Genomic DNA, 20,043 nt, shown 5'->3' with positions numbered 1-20,043 from the left:
TCCTTACATAATTTGGTTTATGCTTTTGTCATGCTGAGTTCTAATTTAATAAAACTACCCTTCTCTTGACAGATTGACTGAAAACATGAGAAGACTCAGTAAGTGTTGTAAATTTAGGGAACAAGATGTACCGATCACACTCAATGTCAGCCGTATCTTGATGAATATCATGTTCTGAATCTATGAATATTCCAATGACAGATGTTTGTTATAGTAAATTATGTATACATGATTGATGCATCAGCATTTGTGTCTTGATAGTGCTTTTTTAATGTTTAATACTTTCTACTTGTCTGTAGAGCGAGGTGCCAAACCTGTCACAAACTTCAAGAGGAACCTTTTTGCCTTATCCAGCTGGCAATCAGTGTACACGTCAGCCTTCGCCTTCATTGTGAGTACACACACACATTTTACATTACATTTTAGTCATTTAGCAGACGCTCTTATCCAGAGCGACTTACAGGTAGTGAGTGCATATATTATTTTATTTTTTTATTTTATACTGGCCCCCCGTGGGAATCGAACACACAACCCTGGCGTTGCAAATACCATGCTCTACCAACTGAGCTACACACCCCACGAGGCAGTGAGGCCAGAGGTGTCCACCTCTCATGACTATATCATTTGGCCACCTTGTGTTCGAGCCTACTCACGCGATGTGGCCTGCTTTGTGTGTCCTCATGAGTCCTCTGAAACAGAGTGACACACACACACACACCACAGTGTACAAAACATTAGGAACACCTTCCTAATATTGAGTTGCACCCCCATTTGCCCTCAGAATAGCCTCAATTCATCAGGGCATGGACTACAAGGTGTCGAAGCATACCACAGGGATGCTGGCCAATGTTGACTCCAATGCATCCCAAAGTTGTGTCAAGTTGGCTGGATGTGCTTTGGGTGGTGGACCATTCTTGATACACACGGGAAACTGTTGAGTGTGAAAAACCCAGCAGCGTTGCAGTTCATGACACAAACCGGTGCGCCTGGAACCTACTACCATACCCCGTTCAAAGGCATTTAAATCTCTTGTCTTGCCCATTCACCCTCTGAATGGCACACATACACATTTCATTTCTCGATTGTCTCAAGGCTGAAAAATCCTTCTTTATTCTGTCTTCTCCCCTTCATCTACACTGATTTGAAGTGGATTTAACAAGTGACATCAATAAGGGATCATAGCTTTCACCTGGATTCACCTGGCCAGTCTATGTCATGGAAAGAGCAGATGTTCCTAATGTTTAGTACACTATCACAGTGTATCAAGATTCCTGCAATAAAGATCAATAGCTCTCTATTGCTCCACCTGTATAGCAACATGTATATACGTTTTTAAGATTTGCATGCAAATATCTCTCTCTGCGTGAATACAGTATACAATACGTATTGCATGGTACCGAGATGTTCCATACTCAGTATGAGTATAGACTAGAGGTGGATAGATGGAAATAATAGATTGTGTATGACCTGTTCTCCTCTCCCCCTTTATATTTTACACAGATCTATATGAATGCAGCGTGGCATGGTTGGGCCATCCCCATGTTTATTTTCCTAGCCATTCTAAGGTTGTCTTTGAATTACCTCATTTCCAGGTAGCTAAGCTCATTACAAGGTGCATTGCCTGTTATAAGTTGTTCCATTTGAACATATACAATCTGCTTGTGAGTTGAGTCAAACTTCTCTCTCCACTTTATTCTCAGAGGTTGGAGGATCCAGTGGAGTATTGTGCCTGGGGTCTCTGAACCTGTGGTAAGACTTGAATGATGTCACCTCTTTTTGGATCTCCCTTTACCTAGGAAAGGTCAAAAATCAACCCCCTTCCACCTTCCACACGCCTCTACCCCTTCAGTGTTTGCAGATTTTAGGGCACTGAGCGTTACCATAATGCTTTTTGCTTTCGGGGGAATAGTTTGGATGTAGCTCTGTTCTTTTCCTAGGAACCACCAAAGGAGGATCTGACTGTTTCAGAGAAGTTCCAGTTAGTTCTTGATGTAGCTCAAAAAGCACAGGTGAGCTGTAACAATTGTTTCACCTTTGATTTAGAAATTGTTAGAGATGCTTGACGACATCTATTCATAGTTATGGAGCTGCGATGTGAGGTGTTTTAAGTTGATGTGCCATTTTCACAACAAAAATGTGTGTGTTCTTAACAGAATATTTTTGGAAAGATGGCAGATGTCTTGGAGAAAATAAAGAAGTGAGTGTGTGTTTGTTACCAGCATATTTAAGGTTGTTAACCAACGTGTGTTTTACACTTTGTATATATATGTGTGTGTGTGTGCATATGTATTTCAGCCTGTTCATGTGGGTGCATCCTGAGATCACTCAGAAGCTTTACATTGGTCTATGGGTGGCCTTGATCTGCTCATGTCTCATCCCCTACAAACTCATGGGCTTTATGATTGGTAAGTTTAATATGTCAATTGTACCCTGGACTGATCTAAGATCAGCATAGGGGTCACTCCCTGCTACACCTACCCAGTGAGGGCCCCAAGCATTGAGATGAGAAAAAGACTGAGATATACCAGATGAAAAAGGGGACAGGGAGAGATCCTCTTGATCCATGGATGTATATCAGAAGACAAAAGAGACATGGAGAGATCCTCTTGAGCTCCTCTCATGCCTTTCTGTATGTCTCCTCTTCAGGGTTGTATGCAGGGATCAAGTTCTTCATCATCAACTTCCTGTTTAGGAGCTGTCCCAAGCTAAGGGACAAGTATGACACGCCCCATATCATCTGGACCAGCCTGCCCACAGACCCCCAGCTGAAGGAGCGCGGGGGCGCTACATTGTCCAGACGGGTATGTCTCAAACTCTACATATACTATTGTATATAATGCATTTGTGTCTGCATTGTGTATATGTGAAAGTCTTTTGTACCTAGGTATGTGTACATACACATTTCATATTGATGTGTGTCATTGTCACAGTTCATCCCTATTAATGATGGCGTTCACAGCAGCTGGGACTGTGGGAATCCTTATGTTAGTGTCTGATTGCCTGAGTTTTCTGTTTTTCTTTCTCAGCTCTCTGAGTATGAAAAGGTAGGGCTCCCTAGCGTGCACTTTGGTTTGAGAGTGCTTGTGTTTGCGAAACCATCGTGTGTGTGTGTGTGTCATTAGAGATAAGCCGCATTTCAAATCAACCCCTTGCGCCTTTTGATATCAGTGTCTATGTGAAGGATCAAAACGTGGCCCGTCTTTTAAATATGTGCATCTACCACAGTGCTGTTGAAAGTATTATTTTGCATGTTGCACCAAAGTTGAACTCATAAGAGATTACCATAATGGTGTTTTGAATGTTAATTTTGTATCCATTCTCATAGACACATTTTTACATTTTAGTCATTTAGCAGACGCTCTTATCCAGAGCGACTTACAGTTAGTGAGTGCATACATTATTTTTAATACTGGCCCCCCGTGGGAATCGAACCCACAACCCTGGCGTTGCAAACGCCATACTCTACCAACTGAGCTACATCCCTGCCGGCCATTCCCTCCCCTACCCTGGACCAATTGTGCGCCGCCCCATGGGTCTCCCGGTCGCGGCCGGCTACGACAGAGTCTGGATTCGAACCAGGATCTCTAATGGCACAGCTAGCACTGCGATGCAGTGCCTTAGACCACTGCGCCACTCGGGAGGTTAGAACCCTATATTCACGATCAGAAAGAACCCTATATTCAAAGTAGTACTGTGTGTGTTTGTGTGTGTTGAGGAAGTAACTGGAAGGTAGAAACTGCTCATCGATTATTTTGAAAGATAGTGGTTTGTTAATAGTATTTGTAGTTTGTGCAATAGTGTGGTTGCATTAGAGTAATGTCTATCATAATATCATACCGGTAACTACTCTCCCATAAAATCCCATACAATTATTTAAGGTTATAATAGCTAGCAATAGTTATCAGTGTGTTCAGCCAGTGTCTTTTCTACAGACATTTCCTGCCAATGGTCAGCCAAAACAAATTAAAATCCAATTTGATTTGTCACATGCGCCGAATACAACTGGAATAGACTTTACCGTGAAATGCTTGATTACGAGCCCTTCCCAACGACGCAGAGTTTAAAGATAGTAACAAGGAATAAAATAAACAAGAATGGAGCTATATACAGTACAGGGAGTACCAGTACCAGGTCAATGTGCAGAGTTACAACGTATCATGAAGGCAGGGTAAAGTGACTAGCCATCAGGATAGATAATAATAAGAGTAAGATGATGAGTGTAAAAGTGTGTGCGTATGTGTGTTTGTGTTGTGTCGGTGCGTGTATGTGTGAGGGTTTTGTGTGGGAGTGTCAATGTAGTGTGTGTGAATGAGTGTGTGTGCGTATATATCATCTAGTGAGTGTGCGTAGGGTTAGTGCAAGATGGAGTCACTGCAGATAGGTTGGGTACTATTAATTGACTATTTAGCAGTCTTATGGCTTGGGGGCAGAAGCTGTCTCTGAGCCTGTTGGTCTGAGAGCCGATGCTCTGGTACCGTTTGCCGGGAAGTAGCAGAGTGAACAGTTTATGGCTTGGGTGGCTGGAGTCTTTGCCAATTTTTCGGGCCTTCCTCTGACACGGCTTGATACAGTATAGAGGTTCCGGATGGCAGGGAGCTTGGCCCCAGTGATGTACTGGGCTGTCCACACCACCCTCTGTAGCGCTTTGCGGTCAAGGGCGGTGAGTTTGCCATACCAAGCGGTGATGCAGCCAGACAAGAGTCTCTCGATGGTGCCAAATCTTTTCAGCCTCCTGAGGGGGAAGAGGTGCTGCTGTGCACTCTTCACAACTGTGCGGGTGTGTGTCGACCATGTTAAATCCTTAGTGATGTGGACACCAAATAATTTAAAGCTCTCGACCCGCTCCACAACAGCCCCGTCGATGTGGATGGGGGCGTGCTCTCCCCTCTTTCTCCTGTAGTCTACGATCAGCTCCTTGGTCTTACTGACGTTGAGGGAGAGGTTGTTGTCCTGGCACCACACTTTTAAGTCTCTGACCTCCTCCCTGTAGGCTGACTCATCGCCGTCGGTGATCAGGCCTACCACCATCGTGTCGTCAGCGAACTTGATGATGGTGTTGGAGTCGTCCGTGGACACGCAGTCATGGGTGAACAGGGAGTACAGGAGGGGACTAAGCACACACCCCTGAGGGGCCCCCGTGTTGAGGGTCAGTGTGGCGGAGGTGTTGTTCCCTACCCTCAACACCTGGGGCCAGTCCGTCATGATGTCCAGGATCCAGTTACAGAGGGAGGGGTTCTGTAACAGGGTCCCTAGCTTGGTGATGAGCTTGGAGGGTACTATGGTGTTGAACGCTGAGCTGTAGTCTATGAACAGCATTCTTGCATAGTTATTTCCCCTCTTGTCCAGATGGGAGAGGGCAGTGTGAAGTGCAATTGAGATTGCATCATCTGTGGATCTGTTGGGGAAGTAGATGAATTGGAGTGGGTTCAGGGTGTCTGGGATGATGGTGTTGATGTGTGTCATTACCAGCCTTTCAAAGCACTTTATAATTACAGATGTGAGTGCTACAGGGCGATTACCTTGGAGCTCTTGGGGACAGGGACAATGGTGGTCAGCTTGAAACATGTTGGGATTACAGACTGGGACAAGGAGAGATTGAAAATGTCTGTGAAGACACTTGCAAGCTAGTCTGCGCATGCGTTGAGAAAACTTGTCCAGTCTTTTTTTATGTTTCATTCTTTAGACTGAAAGATTGTTATATACAGGGCATGAGTCCATTGCTTCATGCTTTGCATGAGACACACCACAACCCTATCATTCACATCCCCATAAGCAATGTATCCAACGATCTCCACAAGTACCCCAGCCAATATTCACTGTTTACCAAACAACTGTTTACCTGAGTACGCTTTGAGAGTCACCTGCAGTGAAGTGCACTGAGTGATGCTGATGACCAAGTCAAGCCACTGGTTTGAGAGAGCCTGCTATAATACACATACGCTGCTTGGGTCTAGCCAATTCCCTTCCCACACTCTGTTCCTAGTCTAAAATGCTGACCTCTCTCCTCCATTCTTCCCTCTATCCTACCATTATTTTCTCCGCTCTCTGTTTCTCTTTAGATCCATCCGGCAGTAGCTTGTGGCAGTCTAGGAACAGCCTTACCATATGATATCAGTCTAGAGGAACAGACTGGCAGGGCCTACAATACTAAGAAGAGGGTTTTCCACGAGGTCTTCAAACTGTCTGAGGATGAGCGCCCCCTAGCAGGTTGGTAGAGCACAGCATGATAATTCTCAGGAGCGACAGCTGACTATTTATGCCTGGTTCACCACCTCCCCCTATTCCATGTTGACCCTATTTACATAGTTGTTGTTGATTAACTTAGTGTTTATTGATTGTGTTATGTTGGTGCAGTGAAACCATGACTATTGACTGTGTTTGTTGGCAGTGTGTCAGACCTGATGTGTGTGTGTGTGTGTGTGTGTGTGTGTCGACTGGTTTCATTGGCAGTGTGTGAGAATGGCTGGCGATGCTGCTTGATCAACAGGGACAGGAAGAGTCCCACTGACTACATCCGTAATGGTGTGCTCTTTGTCACTGAAAAGTAAGCCATATACTGCTAATACCTAGCTGTCACATGTAGATATGTACACTGAGTATACCAAACATTAGGAACACGATACCCTGTTCAAAGGCACTTTGTCTTGCCCATTCACCCTCTGAATAGCACACATACACAATCCATGTCTCAATTGTCTTAAAATACTTATTTAAAACCCCCTAGAGTCGATGTCCGCGCCCCGTGAAAATCGAATTATTTGAATGATGGTGCAAACGAAGATGGCGGCCTCTCGACTAGCTCTTAGGAAATTATGCAGTATTTTGTTTTTTTATGTATTATTAGCTCAGAAAGTGTTTGGCATCATTACATACAGCTGGGAAAGACTATTGGATATCAGAGCGACGGTAACTCACCAGCAATATGACCAGGAATACGACTTTCCCGAAGCAGATGCTTTGTTTGCTCTCCCCAGGGCCACTGAACTGATTCCAGCGGCTGACCCAAAACATCGCCGGCGGAGGAAAGGCACTCGGAGCGGCCTGCTGGTTCGACTTAGGAGGCGCGCACACCACCCACCGCTTCCAAGTATACTACTTGCTAATGTTCAGTCTCTAGATAACAAGCTTGACGAACTACGGGCAAGGATTTCTTTCCAGAGAGACATCAAGGCCTGTATAACATACTCTGTTTCACGGAATCATGGCTCTCTTGGGATATTCTGTCGGAATCGGTCCAGCCACATGGGTTCTCAGTTCATCGTACAGACAGGAATAAATATCTCTCCAGGAAGCAGAAGGGCGGAGGTGTGTGTTTCATGATTAATGACTCATGGTGTAATTGTAGTAACATAGAGTTACTCAAGTCCTTCTATTCACCCGACCTAGAATATCTCACAATCAAATGCTGACCGTATTATCTCCCAAGATAATTTTCTTCTGTTATAGTCACGGCCGTGTATATATCCCCCCTCAAGCCGATACCACGACGGCCCTCAAAGAACTTCACTGGACCTTATGCAAACTGGAAACCACATATCCTGAGGCTGCATTTATTGTTGCCGGAGATTTTAACAAACCAAATTTGAGGACTAGGCTGCCAAAATTCTATCAACATATCGACTGTTGTACTCGCGCTGCCAAGACCCTCGACCATTGCTATTCGAACTTCCGGGATGGTTATAAGGCCCCTCCCCCGCCCTCCTTTTGGCAAAATCTGACCACGACTCCATTTTGCTTCTCCCTTCCTATAGGCAGAAACTCAAACAGGATGTACCCGTGCTAAGGACTATTCAACGCTGGTCTGACCAAACGGAATCCACGCTTCAAGATTGTTTTGATCACGCGGACTGGGATATGTTCCGGGTAGCTTCCGGAAATTATTTAGACATATACACTGAAACAGTGACTGGGTTTATCAAGAAGTGTATAGGTGATGTTGTGCCCACTGTGACTATCAAAACCTACCCTAACCAGAAACCGTGGATAGACGGCAGCATTCGCGCAAATCTGAAAGCGCGAACCACCGCATTCAACCATGGCAAGGTGACTGGGAATATGGCAGAATACAAACAGTGTAGCTACTCACTCCACAAGGCAATTAAACTGGCAAAACATCAGTATAGAGACAAAGTGGAGTTGCAATTCAACGGCTCAGACACAAGACGTATGTGGCAGGGTCTACAGACAATCACGGACTACAAAAGGAAAACCAGCCACGTCGCCGACACCGACGTCTCGCTTCCAGACAAGCTAAACACCTTCTTCGCCCGCTTTGAGGATAACACAGTGCCACTGACGAGGCCCACTACCAACGACTGTGGCCTCTCCTTCTCCATGGCCGACGTGATTAAGACATTTAAGCATGTTAACCCCCGCAAGGCTGCCGGCCCAGACAGCATCCCTAGCCTCGTCCTCAGAGCATGCGCAGACCAGCTGGCTGGTGTGTTTATGGACACATTCAATCTCTCCCTGTTCACCCATGACTGCGTGGCCAAGCACACCTCCAACTCAATCATCAAGTTTGCAGACGACTCAACAGTAGTAGGCTTGATTACCAACAATGACGAGACCACCTACAGGGAGGAGGTGAGGGCTCTGGGAGTGTGGTGCCAGGAAAATAACCTCTCACTCAACATCAACAAAACAAAGGAGATGATTATGGACTTCAGGAAACAACAAAGGGTGCACACCCCTATCCACATCGACGTGACCGCAGTGGAGTAGGTGGAAAGCTTCAAGTTCCTTGGCGTACACATCAGCGACAAACTTAAATGGTCCACCCACACAGACAGTGTGGTGAAGAAGGCGCAACAGAGCCTCTTCAACCTCAGGAGGCTGAAGAAATTCGGCTTAGCACCTAAAACCCTCACAAACTTTTACATGCACAATTGAGAGCATCCTGTCGGGCTGTATCACCGCCTGGTATGGCAACTGCACCGGCCCACAACCGCAGGGCTCTCCAGAGGGTGGTGCGATCTGCCGAACGCATTACAGGGGGCAAACTACCCGCCCTCCAAGACACATACAGCACCCGATGTCACAGGAAGGCCAAAAAGATCATCAAGGACATCAACCATCCGAGCCACTGCCTATTCACCCCTCTATCATCCAGAAGGCGAGGTCAGTACAGGTGCATCAAAGCTGGGACCGAGAGAATGAAAAACAGCTTCTTTCTTAAGGCCATCAGACTGTTAAATAGCCATCACTAGCACATTAGTGGCTGCTGCTGCCTACTGAAATCACTGACCACTTTAAGAAATGGAACTCTAGTCACTTTAATAATGTTTACATATCTTGGACTACTCATCTCATATGTACAGTGGGGAGAACAAGTATTTGATACACTGCCGATTTTGCAGGTTTTCCTACTTACAAAGCATGTAGAGGTCTGTAATTTTTATCATAGGTACACTTCAACTGTGAGAGACGGAATCTAAAACAAAATTCCAGAAAATCACATTGTATGATTTTTAAGTAATGAATTTGCATTTTATTGCATGACATACAGTGGGGGGAAAAAGTATTTAGTCAGCCACCAATTGTGCAAGTTCTCCCACTTAAAAAGATGAGAGAGGCCTGTAATTTTCATCATAGGTACACATCAACTATGACAGACAAAATGAGATTCTTTTTCCAGAAAATCACATTGTAGGATTTTTAATGACTTTATTTGCAAATTATGGTGGAAAATAAGTATTTGGTCAATAACAAAAGTTTCTCAATACTTTGTTATATACCCTTTGTTGGCAATGACACAGGTCAAACGTTTTCTGTGAGTCTTCACAAGGTTTTCACACACTGTTATGGTATTTTGTCCCATTCCTCCATGCAGATCTCCTCTAGAGCAGTGATGTTTTGGGGCTGTCGCTGGGCAACACGGACTTTCAACTCCCTCCAAAGATTTTCTATGGGGTTGAGATCTGGAGACTGGCTAGGCCACTCCAGGACCTTGAAATGCTTCTTACGAAGCTACTCCTTCGTTGCCCGGGCGGTGTGTTTGAGATCATTGTCATGGTGAAAGACCCAGCCACGTTTCATCTTCAATGCCCTTGCTGATGGAAGGAGGTTTTCACTCAAAATCTCACGATACATGGCCCCATTCATTCTTTCCTTTACACGGATCAGTCGTCCTGGTCCCTTTACAGAAAAACAGCCCCAAAGCATGATGTTTCCACCCCAATGCTTCACAGTAGGTATGGTGTTCTTTGGATGCAACTCAGCATTCTTTATCCTCCAATCACGACGAGTTGAGTTTTTACCAAAAAGTTATATTTTGGTTTCATCTGACCATATGACATTCTCCCAATCCTCTTCTGGATCATCCAAATGCACTCTAGCAAACTTCAGACGGGCCTGGACATGTACTGGCTTAAGCAGGGGGACACGTCTGGCACTGCAGGATTTGAGTCCCTGGCGGCGTAGTGTGTTACTGATGGTAGGCTTTGTTACTTTGGTCCCAGCTCTCTGCAGGTCATTCACTAGGTCCCCCCGTGTGGTTCTGGGATTTTTGCTCACCGTTGTTGTGATCATTTTGACCCCACGGGGTGAGATCTTGCGTGGAGCTCCAGATCGAGGGAGATTATCAGTGGTCTTGTATGTCTTCCATTTCCTAATAATTGCTCCCACAGTTGATTTCTTCAAACCAAGCTGCTTACCTATTGCAGATTAAGTCTTCCCAGCCTGGTGCAGGTCTACAATTTTGTTTCTGGTGTCCTTTGACAGCTCTTTGGTCTTGGCCATAGTGGAGTTTGGAGTGTGACTGTTTGAGGTTGTGGACAGGTGTCTTTTATACTGATAACAAGTTCAAACAGGTGCCATTAATACAGGTAACGAGTGGAGGACAGAGGAGCCTCTTAAAGAAGAAGTTACAGGTCTGTGAGAGCCAGAAATCTTGCTTGTTTGTAGGTGACCAAATACTTATTTTCCACCATATTTTGCAAATAAATTCATAAAAAATCCTACAATGTGATTTTCTGAAAAAAAAAATCTCAATTTGTCTGTCATAGTTGACGTGTACCTATGATGAAAATTACAGGCCTCTCTCATCTTTTTAAGTGGGAGAACTTGCACAATTGGTGGCTGACTAAATACTTTTTTTTCCCACTGTAAGTATTTGATACATCAGAAAAGCAGAACTTAATATTTGGTACAGAAACCTTTGTTTGCAATTACAGAGATCATACGTTTCCTGTAGGTCTTGACCAGGTTTGCACACACTGCAGCAGGGATTTTGGCCCACTCCTCCATACAGACCTTCTCCAGATCCTTCAGGTTTTGGGGCTGTCGCTAGGCAATACGGACTTTCAGCTCCCTCTAAGATGTTCTATTGGGTTCAGGTCTGGAGACTGGCTAGGCCACTCCAGGACCTTGAGATGCTTCTTACGGAGCCACTCCTTAGTTGCCCTAGCTGTGTGTTTCGGGTCGTTGTCATGCTGGAAGACCCAGCCACGACCCATCTTCAATGCTTTACTGAGGGAAGGAGGTTGTTGGCCAAGATCTCGCGATACATGGCCCCATCCATCCTCCCTTCGTCGGCCAGTCTGCACAGCGTGCTATCGACCCAGCGTGCTATCGACCCAGAGCTTATTGGACTTTCTGCCGGAATCACTGGACCCTAGCGCCGGATCATCACAACCAGCTAGCTAGCTGCAACCTGTTGTGGCTGATTTACCATTGCCCTATAGCAAGCACCAGTTAGCCCTGAGCTAGCCTCAGGCCCATCTCCCGGCTATCTACCTCTACCAATTTGAACTGCTCTCGGACTCACATATTGCTGTTCACTGGACCTTATGATCACTCAGCTGCACAGCTGATGCCTGCTGGACTGTTCCTTTACACGGTACCCTGTCCTGTTTATTCTGTTTAGTCTTAGCCCAAACGTTATCGCTATTTCCATTTGTTGTCTTAGCTCTCTCTAATAACACCTGTGACTGCTTTATGCCTCTCTCCCATGTCAATTATGCCTTGCCTATTGCTGTTTGGGTTAGTTCTTATTATACAATTTCACTGTAGAACCCCTAGTCCCTCTCAAACTGCCTCATATAGTTCCTTTGTTCCACCCCCCATAAACGCCGAGACCGGCTCAATCGGTGCCTCCAATGACGCTATCTCTTTCATTGTTACCCAACGCTTAGGGTTACCTGAACTGTACTCATATCCTTCCATATCCTTTTCTGTACATAATGCCCTGAATCTTTTCTACAACGCCCGGAGAACTGCCCCCTTTATTCTATGTACCCAACGCACTAGAAGACCAGTGCTTAAAGCCTTTAGTCGTATCCTTATTCTAGTCCTCCTCTGTTCCTCTGGTGATGGAGAGGCTAACCCAGGCCCTGCAGCCCCCAGTATCACTCCTACTCCCCAGGAGCTATCATTTGTTGACTTCTGTAACCGTAAAAGTCTTGGTTTTCTGCACATAAATATCAGAAGCCTCCTTCCTAAGTTTGAGTTATTCACTGCGTTAGCACACTCCGCCAACCCTGATGTTCTAGCAGTGTCTGAATCCTGGCTTAGGAAGGCCACCAAAAATTCTGAAATTTCCATCCCCAACTATAACATTTTCCGTCTAGATAGAACTGCCAAAGGGGGTGGAGTTGCAATCTACTGTAGAGAGAGCCTGCAGAGCTCTATCATAAATCAAATCAAATCAAATCAAATTTTATTGGTCACATGCGCCGAATACAACAGGTGCAGACATTACAGTGAAATGCTTACTTACAGCCCTTAACCAACAGTGCATTTATTTTAAACAAAAAAGTACTATCCAGGTCTGTGCCCAAACAGTTTGAGCTTCTACTTCTAAAAATCCACCTTTCCAGAAATAAATCTCTCACTGTTGCCGCTTGCTACAGACCCCCCTCAGCCCCCAGCTGTGCCCTGGACACCATATGTGAATTGATTGCCCCCCATCTATCCTCAGAGTTCGTACTGCTTGGTGACCTAAATTGGGATATGCTTAACACCCCGGCCATCCTACAATCTAAACTAGATGCCCTCAATCTCACACAAATTATCAACGAACCTACCAGGTACAACCCTAAATCCGTAAACATGGGTACCCTCATAGATATCATCCTGACTAACTTACCCTCTAAATACACCTCCGCTGTCTTCACTGCCTTATTGCCTGCGTCCGTAACGGGTCCGCGGTCAAACGACCACCCCTCATCACTGTCAAACGCTCCCAAAAACACTTCAGCGAGCAGACCTTCCTAATTGACCTGGCCCAGGTATCCTGGATGGATATAGATCTCATTCCGTCAGTAGAGGATGCCTGGTTGTTCTTTAAAAGTAATTTCCTCTCAATCTTAAATAGACATGCCCCATTCAAAAAATACAGAACTAAGAACAGATATAGCCCCTGGTTCTCCTCAGACTTGACTGCCCTTGACCAGCACAAAAACATCCTGTGGCGTACTGCATTAGCATCAAATAGCCCCCGCGATATGCAACTTTTCAGGGAAGTTAGGAACCAAAATACACAAGCAGTTAGGAAAGCAAAGGCTAACTTTTTCAAACAGAAATTTGCATCCTGTAGCACTAACTCCAAAAAGTTTTGGGACACTGTAAAGTCCATGGAAAAAAAGAGCACTTCCTCCCAGCTGCCCACTGCACTGAGGCTAGGAAACACTATCACCACCGATAAATCTACAATAATCGAGAATTTCAACAAGCATTTTGCTACGGCTGGCCATGCTTTCCACCTGGCTACCACTACCCCGGCCACCAGCTCTGCACCCTCCGCTGCAACTTGCCCATGCCCCCCCCTGCTTCTCCTTCACACAAATCCAGACAGCTGATGTTCTAAAAGAGCTGCAAAATCTGGACCCCTACAAATCATCTGGGCTAGACAATCTGGACCCTTTCTTTCTAAAACTAGCCGCCGAAATTGTCGCAACCCCTATTACTAGCCTGTTCAACCTCTCTTTCGTAACGTCTGAGATCCCCAGAGATTGGAAAGCTGCCGCGGTCATCACCCTCTTCAAAGGGGGTGACACTCTAGCTCCAAACTGTTACAGACCCATATCCATCCTGCCCTGCCTTTCAAAAGTTTTTGAAAGCCAAGTCAGCAAACAGATCACCGACCATTTCGAATCCCACCGTACCTTCTCCGCTATGCAATCCGGTTTCCGAGCTGGTCATGGGTGCACTTCAGCCACGCTCAAGGTCCTAAACGATATTATAACCGCGATCGATAATAGACAGTACTGTGCAGCCGTTTTCATTGACCTGGCCAAGGCTTTCGACTCTGTCAACCACCGCATTCTTATTGGCAGACTAAATAGCCTTGGTTTCTCAAATGACTGCCTCGCCTGGTTCACCAACTACTTCTTAGATAGAGTTCAATGTGTCAAATCGGAGGGCCTGTTGTCTGGACCTATGGCAGTCTCTATGGGGGTGCCACAGGGTTCAATTCTTGGGCCGACTCTTTTCTCTGTGTATATCAATGACGTCGCTCTTGCTGCTGGTGACTCTCAGATCCACCTCTACGCAGACGACACCATTTTGTATACATCTGGCCCTTCATTGGACACTGTGTTAACAAACCTCCAAACGAGCTTCAATTCCTTACAACACTCCTTCAGTAGCCTCCAACTGCTCTTAAACACTAGTAAAACTAAATGCATGCTCTTCAACCGAACGCTGCTTGCACCCGCCCACCCGACTTGAATCACTACACTCGACGGGTCTGACCTAGAGTATGTGGACAACTACAAATATCTAGGTGTCTGGTTAGACTGTAAACTCTCCTTCCAGACTCACATTAAGAATCTCCAATCCAAAGTTAAATCTAGAATCGGTTTCCTATTTCACAACAAAGCCTCCTTCACTCATGCTGCCAAACATGCCCTCGTAAAACTGACTATCCTACCGATCCTTGACTTCGGCGATGTCATTTACAAAATAGCCTCCAACACTCTACTCAGCAAATTGGATGTAGTCTATCACAGTGCCATCCGTTTTATCTCCAAAGCCCCATATAATACCCACCACTGTGACCTGTACGCTCTTGTTGGCTGGTCCTCACTACATATTCGTCGCCAAACCCACTGGCTCCAGGCCATCTATAAATCACTGCTAGGCAAATCCCCGCCTTATCTTAGCTCATTGGTCACCATAGCAACACCCACCCGTAGTCTGCGCTCCAGCGGGTATATCTCACTGGTCATCCCCAAAGCCAACACCTCCTTTGGCCGCAATTCCTTCCAGTTCTCTGCTGCCAATGACTGGAACAAATTGCAAAAATCTCTGAAGCTGGAGACACTTATCTCCCTCACTAACTTTAAGCATCAGTTGTCAGAGCACCTTACCGATCACTGCACCTGTACACAGCCCATCTGAAATTAGCCCGCCCAACTACCTCATCCCTATATTGTTATTTATTTTGCTCATTTGTTCCCCAGTATCTCTATTTGCACATCATCTCTTGCACATCTATCATTCCAGTGTTAATACTAATTGTAATTACTTTGCACTATAGCCTATTTTATTGCCTTACCTCCATAACTTGCTAAATTTACACACACTGTATATATATGTATTTCTGTTGTATTTTTTTTTTACTTTGTTTTGTTTTACCCCATATGTAACTCTGTGTTGTTGTTTTTATCGCACTGCTTTGCTTTATCTTGGCCAGGTCGCAGTTGTAAATGAGAACTTGTTCTCAACTGGTTTACCTGGTTAAATAAAGGTGAAATAAAAAATAAATAAATAAAAGTATCAAATACTTGTTCTCCCCACTGTATATACTGTATTCTATTCTATAATATTCTACTGTATCTTAGTCCATTCCACTCTGTCATTGCTTGTCAATATATGTATATATTCTTAAATCCCATTCCTTACTAGTTTTGGGTATATGTTTTGAAATTGTTAGATATTACTGCACTGTCGGAGCTAGAAGCACAAGCATTTCGCTACACCCGCTATAACATCTGCTAAACACGTGAATGTGACAAATACAATTTGATTTGATTCAATTAGCATCATAATAGAAATCCCTATAAAAATCCTTCAGTTTAAGCTAGAGAGATGTTTTTTTGCATTGGATGCATCTCAATCCACCGCATCCGCCGATGTCGCACGTCCGTATCTGCAGTGAAAGGTGACAGATCTTAGAGTGGTTATTGTCAGACCATGAGACATCCTGAAAATCTGTCTTCTCACAGAATTGGCTGTAGCATCCGAACGGTTTGGCCTATAAAACTATTATGTTCTCCGTTTTGCTCTACGACCCCCACAAGCATCTTGGGACTTGTCTGAAGGGCTTGGACTGTTATGGGTTAGCCTGTCTCCTGCCTTTCATCTACAATGATTTGAAGTGGATTTAACAAGTGACATCAATAAGGGATCATAGCTTTCACCTGGATTCACCTGGTCAGTCTGTCATGGAAAGTGCAGGTATCCTTAATATTTTGTATACTCAGTGTATGTATGTGCTCTTGCAGCACCCTGTTGTGTGTTTTGTATTGGTTTGGGACAAAGAGGCTCCTTAACAGCGTCTACGCCCAAGCCATAAGACTGCTGAACAATTAATAAAAGGGCCACCCGGACTATTTACATTGACCCCCCCCCCCCCCCCATTTGCTTTTACACTGCTGCTACTTGCTGTTTATTATCTATGCATAGTCACTTTACCCCTACCTACATGTACAAATTACCTCGACTAACCTGTACCCCCGCACATTGACTCGGTACCGGTACCCCCTGTATATAGCCTCGGTATCGTTATTTTATTGTGTTACTTTTTTAATTATTTTTTACCTTAGTTTATTTAGTACAATTTTCTTAACTCTTTCTTGAACTCCATTGTTGGTTAAGGGCTTGTAAGTGCGCATGTGACAAATAATATTTGATTTGATTTTGATTTGTGTGTTAAGGTGTAATGTATCCTTCTCTGTGCTGACAAAGTGTTTCCCTTCCCAGTTACCTTTGCTTTGAAAGCTCAAGCTGCAGGTCAAATTCCTCTAAAAAGAATAAAGTCATCAAACTGATTGACATCACTGATATTCAGAAGGTGGGTTTCTCTATTTTCGCTTCACCTTCTGTCCAATGTCTAAATTAATTGGTTTTAAAAAAATTGGGTTGGGCGGTATCTAGATTTTCATACCATTTCTGTACCATACCAGGGTATATGGTAATACCGAATGTGCACACAATTACAATACTTCTTAGTATTGTGATTTCCAAATAAAAAATAATGAAGTATTCATGTTTTTTGTTTTTGTTACACACAAACATTTTTTGGCAACAAGGATCTTGATCCAGGAGGGGATTGAATGTCTCTACTGTAACCAAGAACCTTGATCTTGACATCTAGCCAACCAGATGCATAGCTGGATCCCTGTGCTATATATAATTTATTTGATACATCTTAGATTTCTTAAAGTTATACTAAACGTATAGTCATGAGCAGTCATAATATTATTTGTTACTTTTTTTACAGTATTGAAAATCATACCATCAGTATTTCAAAATACCCCGGTATACGGTATAAACGGTGTATCGCCCAAGCCTACTAAAAATCGACTTCTGCAGTAGAATGTTAAGGTTGTCTTAGTTTAACTGGTGTTTTTTTTGTCCCACAGTACAAAGTCTTGTCTGTATTACCTGGGTCTGGAATGGGAATCTCCATTGCAACACCGTCCACCCAGAAGGTAGGAACACTTATGGACAGTCTATTTTAGACCATGTTTGTTTTCTCTCTATTTAGGTGAGTGTTTGTTGAATATGCTGTTAACAAGTTAACAAGTTGAGAAGATTAATATTTTTGAATTAACTTTTATTTATTCAGGGGAGCCCAATTGAGCCCAGGGTCTCCTTTTCAATGGTGCCCTGAGGGCAGAAAATAAAAGATACAACTACAAGATACAAGAAAGAATAAGTGGAATACATTAGAACATCACAAATATCACAGCCATCATAAACTACTGTAGTTGTTAAAGTAAATCTATCTAAACAATTGCACACCTCTGTGAAGTCGTTTATCATCAGGGTTTTAAACTGCCCTAGTGGCACCAGGGAATACAAATGAAATGAATTTTGTAAGTGATTGCAAAAATGTGTTAAAACTAAAAGCGGATTTACCTAGTCCAGTGGAGACCCGAGGAACCTCAAGCGTAAACGGGTTTGGTATCTCATTGTTGAATACTTTACTTTTTTTACATACTTTAACAACAAAGTGAGGTAAGTTGGAAGCTTGTATAGTAGAGCCTTGTAAAAAAAGGCAGTAATTAAGTGATCTATGGGACTTTAATGAGGACCAGCCTACCTTTTGAGACAGGATGCAGTGGTGAGTGTTAAAACTGTCACCTGTGATCAAGTGAAAGGCGCTATGGTAGACGGCATCCAAAGGTTTAAGGATAGTGACTGCTGCAATCTGGTAAATGGTATCACCATAGTCAAGAACTGGCAGGAAAGTTGACAGTACAATCTGCTTCCTGCTATTTTGAGGCAAGCTTTATAAAAAAAAAAAAAGCTTTCAATCTTAGCTTTTTAACTAGCTCATCCGTATGGTTATTAAACATGAAATCTTTGTCAATTCAAAAGACCAGATATTTATAGGCAGGAACCCAATCATTGAGCTCCATAACAGCTTTTTGACAGATTTATCAATATGCCTAAGATAGTCTTCCACACTCCTTCTATCCCCTCCTATTGTCACTCTCTTTATCTACCCTTTCTCTCTCTCTCAGCCGTTGGTGTTTGGTGCCATGATCCACAGGGACGAGGCCTTTGACGCCATCTTCAAACAGTACATGAAGAAAGTGACCATGACCACAGCCACCAACCCTGAGACCTAACACACCAAAATGGCTGCCTTCATCAGGAACATCCTATACAGACACAGAGAACTTGCTATGTAGTACACAGAGAGCAACCACTGCTACTGGCCAATTTGTGTATATGCAAGTATGTTAAGCTAGTGTCCATGACAAGGTGGTGGATTCTTCCACCAAGCCAGGGACCCTTGGCACATACAGTGGGGAGAACAAGTATTTGATACACTGCCGATTTTGCAGGTTTTCCTACTTACAAAGCATGTAGAGGTCTGTAATTTTTATCATAGGTACACTTCAACTGTGAGAGACTAAATCTAAAACAAAAATCCAGAAAATCACATTGTATGATTTTTAAGTTATTAAGTTGCATTTTATTGCATGACATAAGTATTTGATCAACTACCAACCAGTAAGAATTCCGGCTCTCACAGACCTGTTAGTTTTTCTTTATGAAGCCCTCCTGTTCTCCACTCATTACCTGTGTTAACTGCACCTGTTTGAACTTGTTAACTGTATAAAAGACACCTGTCCACACACTCAATCAAACAGACTCCAACCTCTCCACAATGGCCAAGACCAGAGAGCTGTGTAAGGACATCAGGGATAAAATTGTAGACCTGCACAAGGCTGGGATGGGCTACAGGACAATAGGCAAGCAGCTTGGTGAGAAGGCAACAACTGTTGGCACAATTATTAGAAAATGGAAGAAGTTCAAGATGACGGTCAATCACCCTCGGTCTGGGGCTCCATGCAAGATCTCACCTCGTGGGGCATCAATGATCATGAGGAAGGTGAGGGATCAGCCCAGAACTACACGGCAGGACCTGTTCAATGACCTGAAGAGAGCTGGGACCACAGTCTCAAAGAAAACCATTAGTAACACACTACGCCGTCATGGATTAAAATCCTGCAGCGCACGGAAGGTCCCCCTGCTCAAGCCAGCGCATGTCCAGGCCCGTCTGAAGTTTGCCAATGACCATCTGGATGATCCAGAGGAGGAATGGGAGAAGGTCATGTGGTCTGATGAGACAAAAATAGAGCTTTTTGGTCTAAATTCTACTCGCCGTGTTTGGAGGAAGAAGGATGAGTACAACCCCAGGAACACCATCCCAACCGTGAAGCATGGAGGTGGAAACATCATTATTTGGGGATGCTTTTCTGCAAAGGGGACAGGACGACTGCACCGTATTGAGGGGAGGATGGATGGGGCCATGTATCGCGAGATCTTGGCCAACAACCTCCTTCCCTCAGTAAGAGCATT

The 20,043-nt window shown here is 44.2% G+C and overlaps 1 protein-coding gene across 4 annotated transcripts in view; it reads left to right on the top strand.

Annotated features, from left to right (window-relative positions):
* Positions 1 to 19,644, top strand: part of LOC311134577 (GRAM domain-containing protein 4-like) — a 67,838-nt gene extending 48,194 nt beyond the window's left edge. Inside the window, exons 7-19 of one of the 4 annotated variants that reach the window (XM_084168305.1) lie at positions 73 to 98; positions 300 to 391; positions 1,501 to 1,592; positions 1,701 to 1,749; positions 1,938 to 2,009; positions 2,154 to 2,197; positions 2,296 to 2,405; positions 2,647 to 2,801; positions 6,060 to 6,207; positions 6,451 to 6,544; positions 16,927 to 17,017; positions 17,589 to 17,657; positions 18,696 to 19,644. In XM_084168305.1, coding sequence (XP_084024431.1) covers positions 73 to 98; positions 300 to 391; positions 1,501 to 1,592; positions 1,701 to 1,749; positions 1,938 to 2,009; positions 2,154 to 2,197; positions 2,296 to 2,405; positions 2,647 to 2,801; positions 6,060 to 6,207; positions 6,451 to 6,544; positions 16,927 to 17,017; positions 17,589 to 17,657; positions 18,696 to 18,803 — 1,150 coding nt within the window. In that variant the 3' untranslated portion in view covers positions 18,804 to 19,644. Of the gene's footprint in view, positions 1 to 72; positions 99 to 299; positions 392 to 1,500; positions 1,593 to 1,700; positions 1,750 to 1,937; positions 2,010 to 2,153; positions 2,198 to 2,295; positions 2,406 to 2,646; positions 2,802 to 6,059; positions 6,208 to 6,388; positions 6,545 to 16,926; positions 17,018 to 17,588; positions 17,658 to 18,695 lie in introns of those variants that run through there. The other 3 variants (XM_084168304.1, XM_084168306.1, XR_014613706.1) reach the window with 3 other exon arrangements.
* Positions 19,645 to 20,043: the final 399 nt, after the last annotated feature.

This window comes from Coregonus lavaretus, assembly GCF_964263955.1.
Source record: "Coregonus lavaretus genome assembly, chromosome: 9".
Lineage (NCBI taxonomy): Eukaryota > Metazoa > Chordata > Actinopteri > Salmoniformes > Salmonidae > Coregonus > Coregonus lavaretus.
Note: the sequence above shows the minus strand (reverse complement) of the source record. Positions and strands in the feature narration are given on the sequence as shown.